Source organism: Lepidochelys kempii, chromosome 22, assembly GCF_965140285.1.
Source record: "Lepidochelys kempii isolate rLepKem1 chromosome 22, rLepKem1.hap1, whole genome shotgun sequence".
Lineage (NCBI taxonomy): Eukaryota > Metazoa > Chordata > Testudines > Cheloniidae > Lepidochelys > Lepidochelys kempii.
In genome coordinates this window covers 22,333,513-22,349,512 of record NC_136401.1, presented here as the reverse complement: position 1 = coordinate 22,349,512, position 16,000 = coordinate 22,333,513, and the positions used below count along the sequence as shown (strand labels likewise).

General features: G+C 44.9%; 1 protein-coding gene across 2 annotated transcripts; it reads left to right on the top strand.

The window, feature by feature from the left end:
* Positions 1-731: 731 nt before the first annotated feature.
* MPZL2 (myelin protein zero like 2) lies at positions 732-14,031 on the top strand. 2 transcript variants are annotated; one of them, XM_073320743.1, is made up of 6 exons: positions 732-1,029; positions 5,901-6,067; positions 7,062-7,272; positions 7,537-7,681; positions 10,524-10,616; positions 11,173-14,031. In XM_073320743.1, the coding sequence occupies exons 1-5, from the start codon at positions 957-959 to the stop codon at positions 10,582-10,584; spliced, it is 657 nt and encodes a 218-aa protein (XP_073176844.1). In that variant the 5' UTR covers positions 732-956; the 3' UTR covers positions 10,585-10,616; positions 11,173-14,031. The 2 variants fall into 2 exon arrangements, with proteins under 2 accessions (XP_073176844.1, XP_073176845.1); XM_073320744.1 differs by lacking the exon at positions 732-1,029 and adding an exon at positions 3,882-3,925.
* Positions 14,032-16,000: the final 1,969 nt, after the last annotated feature.

Genomic DNA, 16,000 nt, shown 5'->3' with positions numbered 1-16,000 from the left:
TGTGTTTCTGTCATGCTTCCTTGGGATGTTGCTGGGGGGGAAAATCTCTTCCTGTTACCTTGTGGTGTTTGTTGAGCACCAGGAAGGATTCCAGAGCCCTGTCCATGCAAGCCCTGGGCTCAGGTGGTTTGGAAAATGGTGTAATCTCTGGTTTAATGAGAACACTTTTGGCTAAGGATCTCAAAGCACTTCACCAACATTAATGAGCTCAGCTTGACAGCCCCTAGTACAAAAGTTTGAGAACGACAGCCCTAGTGGGATGGCTACATGTAGACCCGTTTGTAGAGGGACACGATCCCTCTGAGCAAAGGGAACAGTGGCAGGTCTTGCTGGGCTCTGTATTGTGGCTATGAAGACTGCACCCTGTACATTGTGTACATATACCCCACCCCTGTATACAGCTCTGCTTTGCCAGGGACACGCTATCCTGCTCTATGCTGTATGTAAATACACTGGGGCAGACTTTTTTCTAGGAGCAAATCTCCCTGCGAACTTGGGCTTTGTCGCTTTATTTATTCAGAATCTATCCGGCATGTTTAAACAGGACACAAGCATGAGACAGTGGCGATAAAGATCATGCGCTGCTTTAAAGAAACAAAAAGCGAACTTCCAAAAACTAAAGCTCTTTTAACGTGGGGAAAAGAACACCAGAACCCCCGAGAGCCGGTTCCCAGCGGGAGGAGGAGGGAAGCTGGGCGGAGTGGTGATTGCTACACAGAGGGGACAGGCAAATCCACCTGGGCTGTGCACAGACCTGAGCTGGCTGCGCGGCTGGTTCCCAAGCTGGGCCGCTCTGGGCGTGACTCGGGCAGCAGCAGCCGACTCCGTGCTGCCCTGGCAGGGAGGGGGGCCAGGTGTTCTGGCTATAGGGGCGCGTGTGGCGGTAGGACTCCGGGGAGCTCCCTTCTCCCCCAGTTCGGAGAAGTTCCCTTATCTCCCTGCTCGGTCTCTGGACTATGGACTTGCCTCCCGCCGTGCATGGCCCCAGCTGGATGGGGGCTGTGCTCGTCCTGGGGGGACAGCTCCTAGGTAAGGAATTATTCGGGCGTTTCCCCCCTTGGCCTCAGCTGCCTCCTTTTTTTACCCTCCTGTTCTTCCAGTTCCCTCCCTCCTAAAGTCGTGCCCTGGGATTCTGGCATGTCTTTCCGTGGTGGAGAGTCTTCTTGGTCTGATTGTGCTGCGAGCTGCCTGGCGTGACTGTGCGTGTGGACACAAGTCTTGGACAAACAGGTTCAGGTGTGCTCCAGCTAGACACTGAGGCCTGAGCATTCGGAGGTCGGGTTACACGCTATTTCCTCTCCTCTGGCCTCTCAGTCCCTGCTCCGGCCAGGACGGAGGGCTTTACTCTTTGAACTGCCCTGCTATTAAAGAGACAGGTCAGGTTTCAGATCCATTGCAGCAATGTAAATCTGGAATAAATACTCCAATTTCAGTGGAATTTTACAGGGTTTACATTCGCAGAAGAGATCCAGAATTTGGTCCATAGACCCCATGTGGTTTTAGGATGCTTGGGTCACTTCACTTCCGGCACCTGTGCGTGAACACACAGGCTTTTCTAAAAAAGAAAAGGAGGACTTGTGGCACCTTAGAGACTGTGAGCTACAGCTGAGCTGAAAGCTTATGCTCAAATAAATTGGTTAGTCTCTAAGGTGGCACAAGTCCTCCTTTTCTTTTTGTGAATACAGACTAACACAGTTGCTACTCTGAAACCTGTCATTATGCAGGCTTTTCTGTGATTTGTTGTGAAAAACATTTACAGTTACAGCCCAAGTTTGCGCTAAGTGTTTTTTCAAAATGGTGGTTTTCACTTTGATGCAAAAGTTGATCTTTGCCAAAAAGAGATTTTCAAATGCAAAACTATGAAAAAATATTTGAGGTGTTTTCTCTTTTGCATGAGGTCCTGGTTTCAAGAAGATGAACGTATCTGTGAAATGACATGGGTTTTTTTTAGAAAATTGAGTGAGGAGGATGCCAAGAGCAGAGATTCCAGGGTTTTGAATTACATTTTGGATATATCAGAGCCCCACCAGATACTGCCAAATACTGTAACATAGAGGGTAATAGGAAATAAAGCCCATAAGGCAAGGTGAGTCTGGGTGATCAGCTGGTAGGTTGACTAGACAGCAAGTGAGAAAAATCGGGACAAGAGGTGGGGGGTAATAGGAGTCTATATAAGAAAAAGACCCAAATTTATAGGGACAGTCCTGATTTTTGGGACTTCTGGTCACCCTATCAGCTGGACGCTACATGGGTTTTGCAGCTAGCGAAGGCAAAGGCAGTTGCTGTGTGAAGTCTGTACTTCGGCAAGTACTGTATGGGCAATCCAGATGAGTAACACCTCTTTCCCTCAGATGAGACTAGAGCCCTCCTCGAGCCATCTCCCGTCTCTGGGCATTTTCCCATGCTGCCCACTTTGTGGGGAAGAGTCCCACTGTCCCTCCACAAGTCACTGTCTGCCCTCCCTCAAACCCTCTTCTTCCAAGGTGCCCACAACAAAAGTTTATAATTGTTACGAAAAGTAAAATCAAGCCCCCCCCCCCCCCCAAAAAAATCTGGATTCCCCAGTATGTCACATCATTGCCAACCACATGCGTGTCAGGCCTTAGGGAGAACGGTAAGATGTAAAGATCAGAAGTTTGGGGTGCTTTTACCTGCCTTCTCATGCTGGGGCAGAAGGGGTCATGTTTGACAAGCTTCTCTCTGAAACCACAAGGGCTGGGAACTTTTCTCTTGTCAATGAAAGCTGAGATTTTCAGGTAATAACCTGATTCCAGCAGTTGGGCCTTTTCCAGAAAAAAACACTTATAATGAGCCTTGAAATAACATTTCAAGAATTGGCAGCACTGTGTCCTGCCTGCTCAGGGTCTGTTCGTTGTGCCCTGTGCCGCGCAGAGCATAGTGTTGGCACAAGGGAGTAACAGCAATGGCTGAACAGTTCTCTCACATTTCCCCCAACGCTGTGTGTGTCCAAGAGCGATGGGATAAATCGGGGTGGGTGGGTGGGGTTGTTGATGTCAGCCTTAACACAGAGTTTCCTGCTGGTTTCATTGGTGCCACCCTGCTGTCAGGGAGGTGTATTTAGGGAAGGGGTCTATAACAGGAGTCGGTGGACGAGGTTCACAGCCTGCAATATGCAGGAGGTGTCCGAGTGACCAGTTATTAAAACCCTCTCTCCATGGTCCAAAAAAAGGTGGGTTTTTGCTTTTTCAATTGTTAGCTCAATTGGGTTACCTTAACTCAAGTGAAATCTCCCTTAACACCTCTATTGACATAGCTTTACCCTTTTAGCTTGATTCTAGCAACTAACTTGATTAGATTCTGATGTCACACTGGTGTAAATTAGAAGTAATGTCATTTAGGCCTGGTCTACGCTTAAAGGTTAGGTCAACATAGCTCCAGTGCTCCAGGATTCCTGAGCATTGTGCTATACAGACCTAACCCCGGTGTAGATGTGGCTAGGTCATGAATGGGGTGGAGGAAGTGAATAGGAAAGTGTTCTTTAGCCCTTCACATAACACAAGAACCAGCGGTTATGCTATGAAATTAATAAGCAGGAGGCTGAAAACAAACATAAGGAAGTACTACTTCACACAATGCACAGTCAACCTGTGGAACTCCTTGCTGTGGGATGTTGTGAAGGCCAAAAATATAACTGGGTTCAAAAAAAATTTCATAATATCATGGAGGATAGTTTTATCAATGTCTGTTAGCCAAAATGGTCAGGGTCACAGCCCCACACTCCAGGTGTCCCTAAGCCTCTGACTGCCAGAAGCTGGGGCTGGACAACAGGGGTTGGATCACTCAATAATTGCCCTGTTCTGTTCATTCCCTTTGAAGCATCTGACACTGGCCACTGTTGGAAGACCAGATAATAGGATAAATGGACCATTGGTCAGATCCAATATGGCCATTCTTATGTTCTTAGGTAAGCAGAAGGATTCTTCCGTTAACTTAGCTACTGCTGCTTGGATAGGGGGATATCCTAGAATGATGGAAAACCCTTCTGTCATTGTAGGAGGTGCCTCCTACAATGTCACTGTAGCTATGGGGCTGTAGCACATGTGTAGTGTAGACATGGCCTCTATCATTGCAGTTACAGTAGTGTGAGCAAGAGCAGAATCAGGATTCCAAAGCTGAAAGGCCTCCCTACAAGTTAACCTTTTCATCTTCTCTCTCTGCTCTCTTTCCAGTCCTCTTTTCTCTCTCTTTCCTGGTAGTTCTAGTAGACATATCCTGTTTTCATAAACTGCAGCCGGGGTGGTTTGGTTAACTGTGGATGTTTCTTTGACATACCCTTACAAAGGGGGGAGAGATAGTTCAGTGGTTTGAGCATTGTCCTGCTAAACCCAGGGTTGTGAGTTCAATCCTTGAGGGGGCCATTTAGGGATGTGGGGCAAAAATTGGGGATTGGCCCTGCTTTTGAGCAGGGGGTTGGACTAGATGACCTCCTGAGGTCCCTTCCAACCCTGAGATTCTATGACAACAAAGGTTACCTTTCATCCTGAATGAGATACAGAACCTACCCCAAAAACCACCACCAAGCAGCTGGGCAATAACTGTGGAACAATATTAGCAGGGGCCGTGCATGCTCCCATCCAGGGACACCTTGCATTCATTGAGCACTGTTCATCCTGCAGTGCATGAAATGCTTAATGTAATAATACAAACTGTGTAAAGAAGTGATTTCATCCACCCTGTCTGGAGTAGGACATAGTAGCTGCTTAACAGCACTTAGCAGTGCTACGCAAGAGAGAAGGAATATTCTTTCCAACTGGAACTGCATGGGGAACTGAGAGAAGCAGAATATAATCACTCCAGCTGGAATGTGTCCAGGATACTGAGGCTGTGTCTACACCACAAACATTACAGTGGCACAGCTGCTGTAGTGTAGACACTTGCTACAGCAACAGAAGGAGTTTTCTGTCACGGTACTAAAACAATGAGGAATCCTTGTGGTATCTTAGTGACTAACAAATTTATTTGGGCATAAGCTTTCATGGGATAAAACCCACTTCATCAGATGCATGGAGTGAAAAATACAGGAGGCAGGTGTGTATATATATTACAGCACATGAAAAGATGGGAGTTGCCTTACCAAGTGGGGGGTCAGTGCTAACGAGGCCAATTCAATCAAGGTGGAAGTGGCCTATTCCCAACAGTTGACAAGAAGGGGTGAATATCAACAGAGGGAAAATTACTTTGAGTAGGTAGGTCAATGGAAGAATTCTTCTGTAGACCTTCTTCTGACATGTCTGTCATGGAATTGCAGTGCTGTATATTGCTGTTCTGCAAACAGATGCTATGCGATTCGTGGTGTAATTTATTAACAGGAGCTGATAGGGCAGGCACCAGTCCAGATTGAGTGGATAGGGCTTCTGATTTTTGGTTTTAACTGATAAACTTTGATAAAAGACTCCTGACACACAAAGAATGAAATTGGTGTTTATTCACAAACATGGAAATACACTGGAAATGGTTACTTGTATCTAAGGGCTCGTCTACACAAAAGGGTAATGCACTCTACACAGCTGTGCTTTCCAAAGAATGTTAATGTGTTGCACGTCAGTTGGTCTGTGTAGACCCTGCCAGGGCTCACTAAAAGTTCCCTAGTGCGCTTTAATTTAATACAGTTACAAACAGCACTTCATTAAAGTGCACTAGGGAACATTACAAAGATTACTCATTGTACTATATACACACACTATATAGAGAGAGAGCCCTGAAAACCCCCCCCCCCAATTTTTGGACATCTACATAAAACTCAAATTGCTAAAAATACCCCCCAATGAAATTAATAAACCCCCCAAAACAGAAGCCCTAAGTGTAGACAAAAAAGGGTGAGGTGCTTCCTTCTAGACTGCAGCTTCTTTTTTTATTTCCATCCCCTGTTTTCCCTGCAGCACTCTGGCCTGTGGCAGCTGTGGAAGTTCACACTTCCAGGGAAGTAGAGGCTCTGAATGGGACCAGTGTACGCTTAAAATGCACCTTTTCCAGCTCCAGCCCTGTTGGCCAGCGTCTGACGGTGACCTGGAACTTCCGGCCCCAGGGAATTAACTCTGCTGAGTCTGTAAGTGGTAATAAAGTGGGACCTTTATGCTCCATTTCCGCGATAAGGTATTGCTCATACAAGCCTCTCCTGCTGTGTCGAAGTTGCTGCAATGGGAGTGTAACTAACAATAGAGGGTGTGAGTGTGGGTGGGGACCACAGATTAGCAGAGGCATATCTGGTAGGTGACTCTGTGACTTTAATTGATTAAAAGATTCAGCTGACTAATCCCCTCTGCAGTGAGTTTTGGATTCAGGTCCTGTCTTTGCTGGCCATCGAACCTGGCTAGAGGAACCATTTTTTGGTAGTTCCCGCGTGTATGGTTAAATGCTGGGGGCCAAATGCAGCTGCACCTGCTTACATCGCAGCCTAATTTGGTCCTGTGTCCCTGCTGAAGCCACAGCTCTGGCCTGTGACTTTGCCTGGCCCACAGTGGGAGGGGAAGTACGTCAACAAGGGCCATGTTTGGCCAGCCCGAACCTGACGTGCCCCAGGAGGGATCCCCACCGAGGGGTCAGATGGTCTCTGAGTTCTGCTGCAAGAGGCTGACGCAGCACAGCTCCTGCCTGCCCTAGCCATTCACCTTCTCCAGCCTGTGCTATCTTGGGGCCTTGCTGGCTCCCTACAGGCCCCGGGTGGATGTGAAGTTGCAGCTGCTTTCAGAGGTGAGAAAATGGGGTCAGGAGTTGGGGTGCAGGGCACCTGCAGCCACTGTGAAGGAGACATCAACAGGGGAGAGAGAATTTGAAGGGGACATGTCCCCTCAATCCCATCCCACCGTGCTTGTCTAGGCTCCTTTGCATGTCTGCTTTCCATCCATGCTGCCTCTCTTGCCTCTGGCCCCCAACCTGAGATGGAGACACTGGGATCTCTGTCCTGCCTGTTTTATAAATGCTTTGAATGTTTGCAGAATGGGCTTGAGCACAAATTCCAGACAGGCAGGTTCCTCCTCCACAGGGCAGAGCACAGTCACACACTGCACAGTAGTGATGAAGCTTCCTCTCTGACCATCTAGATGCTCTACTACTATGAGAAGCCCTATCCCCCAACCAGTGGGCGGTTTAAAGAGCGAGCTACTTGGGATGGGAACATTGACCGGAACGATGCTTCCATCGTTGTCTGGAACTTGAATCCCACCGACAATGGGACGTTCACTTGCCAGGTGAAGAACCCACCAGATGTTGATGGCACAATTGGCGAAATCCAACTCCGTGTTGTGCAGCGAGGTATGTGGCTCGTGGCACTGTCTTGGTCAATATGAAGTTAGCTGGTACAGGGAACTGGCACAAGTGGATGATCTCCTACCATGTGTAGGGGAATGCATGAAGGGAAAGGGATTACCAAGGGGAGGTATCAGGAAAATAAATGAATGCAATAAGGGATGTGGGTGAGGAAGGACTGAACCCGGGAGTTCTGGACTCCCAGTCTTCCGCTAAGTCCCCTCCCAACCAAGCCGCCCTCTCTTATTCACCTGTTTCTCTTCTGTGCAGTGCATTTCTCGGAAATCCACATCCTGTCTCTGGTCATAGGGTCTGCCTGTGCTGCGATGATCATTGTGGTGATAGTGGTAGTTGTCTGGCGACACTATCGGAACAGACGGCAAGAGACGAGCATTGAGATGGCGGAGACAGAACCGTAAGGACAGAGGCTTCTGGGAAACCTCAAAATGTCTCCATCGGGGTTTAGCCAGTGCCTAGCACACGGCAGCCAAGAGTTGATAGTGCAAAACCTACCATCAACTGGCAGTAATTGGCCCTTTTGTTGGTAGTTACACCAGGGAGCTCACAGCGTGAATGAGCTCCTCCTCTGACCCCTGGAGGGGGTCCATCAAGTCAGGGTAGAAGCCAACTGTGGAGGTGTCTGTGTGGGGGAAGCTTGCTCTGCCTGTTCTAAGGATAAACACAGCACCATGGAGTAGTGGCTGATACAGAAGATATGTCCTGTGTGATTAGGAGAAACACTAGCTTTTTTAAACCCCTTGTTTGCTAAACTAAGGGGTACATCAAATACTCATTACTTTCTGATCAAGTGTAACTACAGCTCTGAATGATGTAACTAGCTTCTTTGCTAGAAGGGAGCAGGAAAGCTTTACAACAACTTAAAACAGAACATCTACAGGTTGGTGGGAAGAGTCAGTATCAGAACGCTGTAAAAAGGAGCTGGTGGCCACAGCATTTGCTTGTCTCATGGCTATCAAGATACGCTGTAGTTAAAGATTTCAGAGTGGTAGCCGTGTTAGTCTGTATCAGCAAAAACAACGAGGAGTCCTTTTCATGTGCTATAATATATATTCTACTTACTGTATTTTTCCCTTCACACATCTGGTGAAGTGGGTTTTATCCCACGAAAGTTTATGCCCAAATAAATTTGTTAGTCTCTAAGGTGCCACAAGGACTCCTTGTTGTTTCTGTAGTTAAAGGCATTGCAGCTCAGTGATGTGTTGGGGTTTAGTGAGCAGTTTGCAAGGGCATCAGAGTGAAGGCTGAATGCAGAACAGGCAATGTTATGGGCTGTGGCATTAAAAGACTTGATCACAATGGAGCCATTGTCCGAAAGGTTTAGATGGTGAAAGTGGGGCAGTGATTGGTGTTAGGGGGCTTATTCCTTCACCCACTTACTTCCCTGGTCCTTCTCGTATGAACAGAGAGCAACAATACTTGAAGTCCAAAGGTGCAAACAATTCAATGTTTATTGGGTTGAACTTCCAGCAAGCATGATTCCAGTTTCCTTCCTTTAGTGTCCCACTTCCCAGCTCTGACACCACAGAGCCTTACCTGTGTCCCTGTTCCCATTCCCCCCCTTAGCAAAACATGATTCCAATTCCCCACCCCCATTCCCTGTTCCCATTTTTCCCCCCTTACTTCCTGATTGACTGCAGACTATATAGTAAAACTTGAGTTCAGTTTAGCTATACCTTAACCAATCATTATCCTGAAATTTAACTAACCAATCCTAACATATTGTAACATGATTATGTAACCAATTATATCCCACCACCCTAATTAGTTTACACCCAGCAAAATTAATCATACAGCAGACAGAAACAATCACAGAACCAGACAGAGACCATGCAAATAAACAATAGCAAAGTGGGAACTATAACGACAAAACAATACAGAAGTGAGGATTTCACATCCCAGCTATTGATAAGTGAGTTCTTGCCAGACAGGATGCTATCAAACTAAGTTTCCTTTTACATCTTCTAGGCACTTCCCTTTCTCTGGAGGCGATAGGAATTATCAGGACAGGATTGTATTCCTAACAGCCCAATAGCACCTGATTTCAATGTGACTAGTTTGGAATGTGAGGATGTGACTGTTCGCTTCCCAGCTTATGGCTGCCTCCGCTGCTTAGCCAAAGGCCTTAGCCTAAGAACAGGGCCTCAGACTGTCACAGTAAGAGAAGGCCCTTACACTGGCGGACAGTGATTTTGATTGTTTCTTTTATACCTCTAGAACTAGCCAAGTGATAAGAATGCACCTAAATGCTTATAGTCTAGGCCTTTGCAGACAGGCCTGAATATCTATATCCTAACAATTGGGACCATGTCTAACCAGCTGTGATTGAGCTACTGTGTAATTTGCAGGAACATACAGCTATGCTGTAGCCTAAACACATGTAACCAACTAATTTAATGAATTTGCCATGCAAATAAAGGAACCTACAGGATACCATGTCTTCTAGTGTATAGAGTTACTGTACCCCATGTGTTTCCCGGCTGGCTCGCCAGCCGGTGCACCTGGGGAGATGTGTTGGGAACAAATTTGGGGCACCAGTAGAGATTAGTGCTGTTCTGGATCTCCAGGTGGTGTTGATTCCATCCCCGCTATTCACTCCATCCCTCTGGACCTTTGGGTGGGTCATGTAGTGATATGACTGGTATTTTCTTTTCCAGTCAAACACAAGCTGGTGTTTAGCAGAGTGTGAATGGGTCAAGGATACATCAAGGGGGCTGCTGTGCTGACTGTGGACTGGGGGATGGGTCACCTATGCAGGGATACCTCTGGGGAAGGGGTCACAGCCAATTAAAATCCGAATGATAGATTCTCCTTTCCTCCCTAGTGCAGACCCCACAAGCTGTCTGTGTACCTTTCGCTTAACAGGCTTATGGCCAGGGAGCCTAGTTTTCAGTGATAAACCCCCCAAAATTTTCCTATTTAAAAAAAATATAAAAATCCATGTTTTTCTGTGCTTAAAATGAAACACCCTGGGCGGCGTGGCTCCCACTGTCACTTACTGAATAAGTGACACTGGTACTTAACACTAAAATGTAGGTAATAGGTTTTATTTTTTTCAAATAATGTAAAAACTAAAGCTTGTTTAAAAAAACAACAACCCCAATCTCTCCCTCCTCCCCCCCAATTTCATGTTTTTCCAAGGCAAACAGATTTCTAGAATCCCTGCTTGTTACCTCCTTATGACTCAGAACCCAGGCCAGTTGGGCAGGGGGTCTGATGGCTGCTTTTGGCTTTTCTAGAACAGAAAAGGAGAAGCTGAAGAGTACAGAAGAGAAGGTAGCTGTCCTATTAGAAGACTAAAGTTCTCTGATTAAAGGGTACATACAGTGCAGGTAAGTGCTTTCCAACAGCTTTCTGACCCGCTGCAGGTTTTGAAGAGTGTTTTTTACATGGCTGTTCCATGACCTGTGTGAAATGAGTGGGTAGGTCTCGGGTAAGTTCCTAATGGACAGGTCATGGTATCCACATTACAAAAACTGCTCCTGCCATAGTCACCATTAATACTGACTGGCTTCCTCATTGGCAGCCCTCAGAGACAGAACAAGGACTGAATGGGCCATAGAGACAGAACTTCCCTCTCGACCCTACAGGAGGTGTCTCCAGGTCAGGGTTGATTCTCATTTGTAGGGAAGCTTGAACAGTTGCTACCCAGTATATAGCTGTTTTGTGGATAAATAAGAGTGCCATTTTCATCTCCACTTTTAGAGTCGCTTTGCGTTCCTTGTTTTAAGGCCGTTACAGGACGAACATTCCTGCTGCTACTAATAGGCTCTGGTGGTGCATTTACACATCATTTTACCTTCCCACTTTTTGATATCATCAGCTGCCTTTGTTATTTTAAGTTCAAGAATGTTGTAGTAATATGTTGTCTTTTTTTCCTTCCTGTAGCTTCTCCCCTGCAGAAGTTTCAGAAGCAGGTGGCTAATCCTTCTGATTTCAAATGTTAGAACAAAGCTGAATTACAGATGTCTGATGCCGCAACTGTGGTACCCTTGTTCCCCTTAAAATTTGTGCCACGGCAAGACAATGGGATTAAAATAATGTGTGAGATCTTATTTCCTTCCATTGAAACAACGCAGGGGAAACTTGTCCTATCAACAGTGAAGTTGTCTTTGGTCATCAGTCCAGCTGTAGCCATTTGGAGAAGTATATGTCCTTTGCAGAATTGCATTTGATTCACTCTGTTGAAGAGAAAAAAATCCCAAGAGAACTATAAGAAATTCAAAGATTCAGGAACAGATTTTTCAAAATTCTCATCTTGGCCTGTGGAAGAATTTTGGAAAAATGCCTTTTAATTTTTTTAAAACTTTTTTTCCCTGTTTTTCCCTCCCTCCCTCCCCACAAAACAACATCCCCACCCCATGCCATATGTGTAAAAAAGAAAATGGGGGGAAAAGAATGATCGTCACTCTGAATGAAAACGGGCAATGGTTAACCCATTCCCATTGCAAACTATCTGTGCATGCCACGCTCTTATTAGTTCTCGCTTTAATTCTTAAATTTGGTTTGAACTATTTTTCCTCTCACAAAGAAGCTCTTTAAATGTTTCTAAAAAGAATGATGAGACAGTTTGATCACAGGGACAGCTTATTGAAAGAACAGGGTTTTGATCCCATTGTTACATGAAGTGGAAAAGTGTTACAGTTTTGGACTGTGTGCTGTTTCTTTGGCTGGGATGGTAGTTAGAAGTGGATGCATATTTCAGTTTTGACTTTTGTTTTACATTTTAGGTGACTCAGTGTGTCTGCAAGTGACAGACTGAGAACCCTGCCTATTACTATGGCGGTCTCTGCCCATTCCTATTCTACTGATGCACCAAAATCCTGACTTCCCTCTGCTGTTCCAGACCTGGTTCCCCCCCACTCATTTCTATTGATTCACCTCAGTCCTGACCTGCAGCACCCCTTGTTGTTTCCCAGGACCTATGCACAGTTTGCAGGTGCCCTCCAACTTTGGCTTGCAACAGCCACTTCTGTTCCAACCTAGAGTCTCTCTCCTAAATAAACACTACCAGTTGTGCCTAATCACAGTAAAGTTTTATTTCATATCAAAGTTCAATGGCTTGGTTCCATTGTATCAAGATTCTGGGAGGTCCTCTCAGTGATGCAAGCAGCTCCCTTTTAGATATGCACATTGTTGCACAAGGAATTTGTCTCAATGCTAATTACTGCTCCAGGTTACTAGTAGCACATCTTATTACTAAATATGTGGTGAGCACAACAGATTCAGTGCTGCTGCAGATCTCAGTTTAAAATAAAAAACACAAATAATCAACACCTCAGAGCTGTTTCTGTATTTAATTGGCATTAAATCAAAATATGAGCTTGTTTGCTTAACAAGTATTTTTGTTTTTATGGCCCTGCCTGTGAAATGCTTGCTATATTATCTCAATTCATTTGTTTTCTTTTCCTATCAGGGGTATCATAAATAAATTTGTTTTGTGGACAGTCAGATGCTATGACAGTGTAACTACCACAATGTAAGCCTAGGGAAACTCTCAGTGATACTGCAAACCATCCTGTTCTCAACAGAGTTTTTGTTTTTGAGACAATGGAATAGATGCCCCCACATCATGACAATGAGTGATTATTTGGATAAAAGAGGAGTTTTAACACACACCCCTAAGTGACTGAATGATAACATTTTGTTGCAATGTAAGTACGATTGTATGCAGCACAATGCTGGGGCACTGGAATGCATATAAGGAGCATCAACCAATGCAGAAATGAATTGCCAACAGCTTCTTTCTGCTGTAGCTACTGCTCTTCTCTCAGATCTTATGCCCTTTCAGGTGCAGACACACATGCCCTCATCGAACAGCTCTAACTTTGGAACTGGGATTCGCATACAATTGCAGCAGGATTCCAAGGAGGAACATTCCAAACCAGGGGCTAAAAGGGTTCCAGTCCTGCAAAGCTCCCATTGACTTCAATTAAAGAAGGACTGGAGCAGTTAGTTGGGGAAGGAGCATATTTGTACAGTGTCCAGTCTCACTTCAAACTAAAAACAAAACATTGAATGCAAGACATTAATATAGGTAAGGTGCCACAAGTACTCCTTTTCTTTTTGCTAATATAGGTAAACCCATTTTATCCAAACTCTCCAAATTTCACTTGACCCAAAATTTGTTTCTGTCCTCCAAGTCCCAAAATCATATAGAGGGTCTAGTGCAAGTCACAGCCATGGAATCTGTACTGTTATTATTTTGGATCTTCAAATGGACTGACTGCAGATTAAATTAAATTATCAGACTGCTGTGCTGTGGAAACGCACATCCTATGGTTTAACATACCATCTGTATTCAGCTACCCATTTTAGTAGCAGTTTTTAGAGCAGTATTACGTTCCTTCTGTGTTTCATAGTTTCTCTACTTCCTCTTCTGCAAACATAATTGTCTAATTCTGCTTGTCAATTTCAAGGCCCTGATTCTGCTTGGGCAGACCCCTTCAATAGAGAAGAGACCCATGTACTTCAACAGGGCTCTGGTTGGGTGCAGGGGTCTGCTCACATGGAACAACTTGTAGGATCAAGACTCATGGGCAGTATCTAGATGATGTGCATGTGCATTTTTATATTACTCAAACAGCTGCTTAGTTCTAGACAACTTTGATATTTTCATTTTTTTTGCTGTAAAACTTGTTTCAGCACAGAGAAACTACAGTAAGGGGCTGTGTCCATCTGTGTAGACAGATACTCTTTTGTACTGTAACTTATTTTAAATGAGCTTTTCAAGTCATTGTATGTAAATAAACCATTTTTAGTATTAAAGCATGTCCTACTTGCCTGTTTTTAATTGAAAAACTAGACGGTTTACTGCACAAGTTCATTATGGTAAGAAAACAATGGATGTCACAGTACAGAGTAGAGAGACAAGGTAGGTCAGATAAATATATTTTATTGGACCAACTTCTGTTTGTGAGAGAGACGAGTCCAATAAAAGATATTACCTCACCCACTTTGTCTCTCTAATATCCTGGAACCAACACGCTACAACTACACTGCATAGTGCATATGTTTAGTATGAACTTTCCACAATGCCCGAAGAGTTTTTACACGACCTTACCATAAATATAACTTAAAATTATTTTCTTTGGGAGACTGGACTAGTTAACTGTGCAGAGCACTGAGTTGCTTGCTTGTGGGAGGCAAAAATGCATTCATTTCCTTTGGAAGGGAACACTTTGCTTTGCTCAGTAATGATCCCTTTCTTAAGTAGTGATTGTGATAGTCATCTGGTGCCACCATACCAGACAGGGCAGTTCCCGTATAGTAATTTTCCAGAGCTCCGTTGAAAGTTGGTGGCCAAGGGTCTTTGAACATCTCTCAGCTACTTCCTGTGTCTATTCCCATGTGCTGACATGCATGGTGCCTCCTATATCAGGACCAGCTTCTTATCCACAAAGTAACCTTCCTCAGATCCCTTTGTATAATACACTTATTTCGCAGGGCCTTGCTGCTGATATCCAGTCCTGCCAGAGTGCACTCAGGTCTTCCTGCAATTGATGGGCTGAAAAAGGCACAAACTAAGACTCTTGGACTGGGCTCTAGAACAAGTGTATAACAGGATGGTTCTGAAGGAAGGGTGGCTTGAGGCATGAGATTAGAAAGCTACTGACCCACAAATACTTAAATAAATTGAACTCCCAAGGAAAGGTGGTGCAGGTCTAGGGCAAACAGGTCTTCAAAATAGTATTGAAATGCCTAGGCAAATTAAGTGATTATCAATATGTGTAGAATCTATCTACCTACCTTGCTTAATCTCAGAATCCATTTAGTGCTATTTTATTTGCGGAGTGGGGAAGGTAGATGATACAGATACAACATTTCTCCTTATCTTCCCTCCCTACTCATATGCCCTGCCTCCTGGCAACTCTTCCTCTAGAATCTATCAATCAAGCTTCAATGTTTGCAAAGATTAGGTTACTTGAGAGGGATACCTGAGCGCATTCATTTTGCTGCCAGTGACTGCCATCTCATGGAAGTAAGTAAATCCAGAGTCATCTTTAAAGAAATACTGTTTGCCTTTCATCTCACTGTGTCCATTTCAATCCAACATTCCTTTACTTTCCTACCCACCTTGCCAGTTGCATTACAAACTGGTTTATCCTAGATGCTCTCTCATTTGAATCATAGCTACACCTTGTCCAGCATATAATAATTTCCTCTGCTGAGGACCCAAACTAATTTACAGCTTTATGTCCCTAGTTTTGAGAACACCAGCTACACCTCAGAATATATTTCTGCACAGGGAAAAGCACTGTTTATTGTACACGGTTGCCACTTGTCTTGTGCTTGTGAGGGGCTCAAAAATCAGCGTTGGAGGCCTATAAAAACACATCATATTGTGACACTACATTGCCAGATGATGACATTTTGACACAATGGGTTGACATTTTGATGCAGTGATCTCATTTAATGAAACTATGCAATGAGGTTTTTGACACCATGCTGTCAAGCCCCCACCTCGTGACGGTGAGAAAGCGTTTGAATAAAAGAAGAGTATTTGACACACTAATAACCTAAGTCACTGAACGACAAGCTTTCGTTGCAACAGAATAATTGTGTACAGCACAATGACGGCAGGGGGTGGTGATTTAACGTCATCTCACTGGACAATGATGTGCTCTGTCTGGCGAGGGGTCCTGAACCAGAACGCAAGGTCCACCCCCCGCCCGGGGTTCAGGCTATTTGGCTGGAGGCAGCTGGCCCCGGGGAC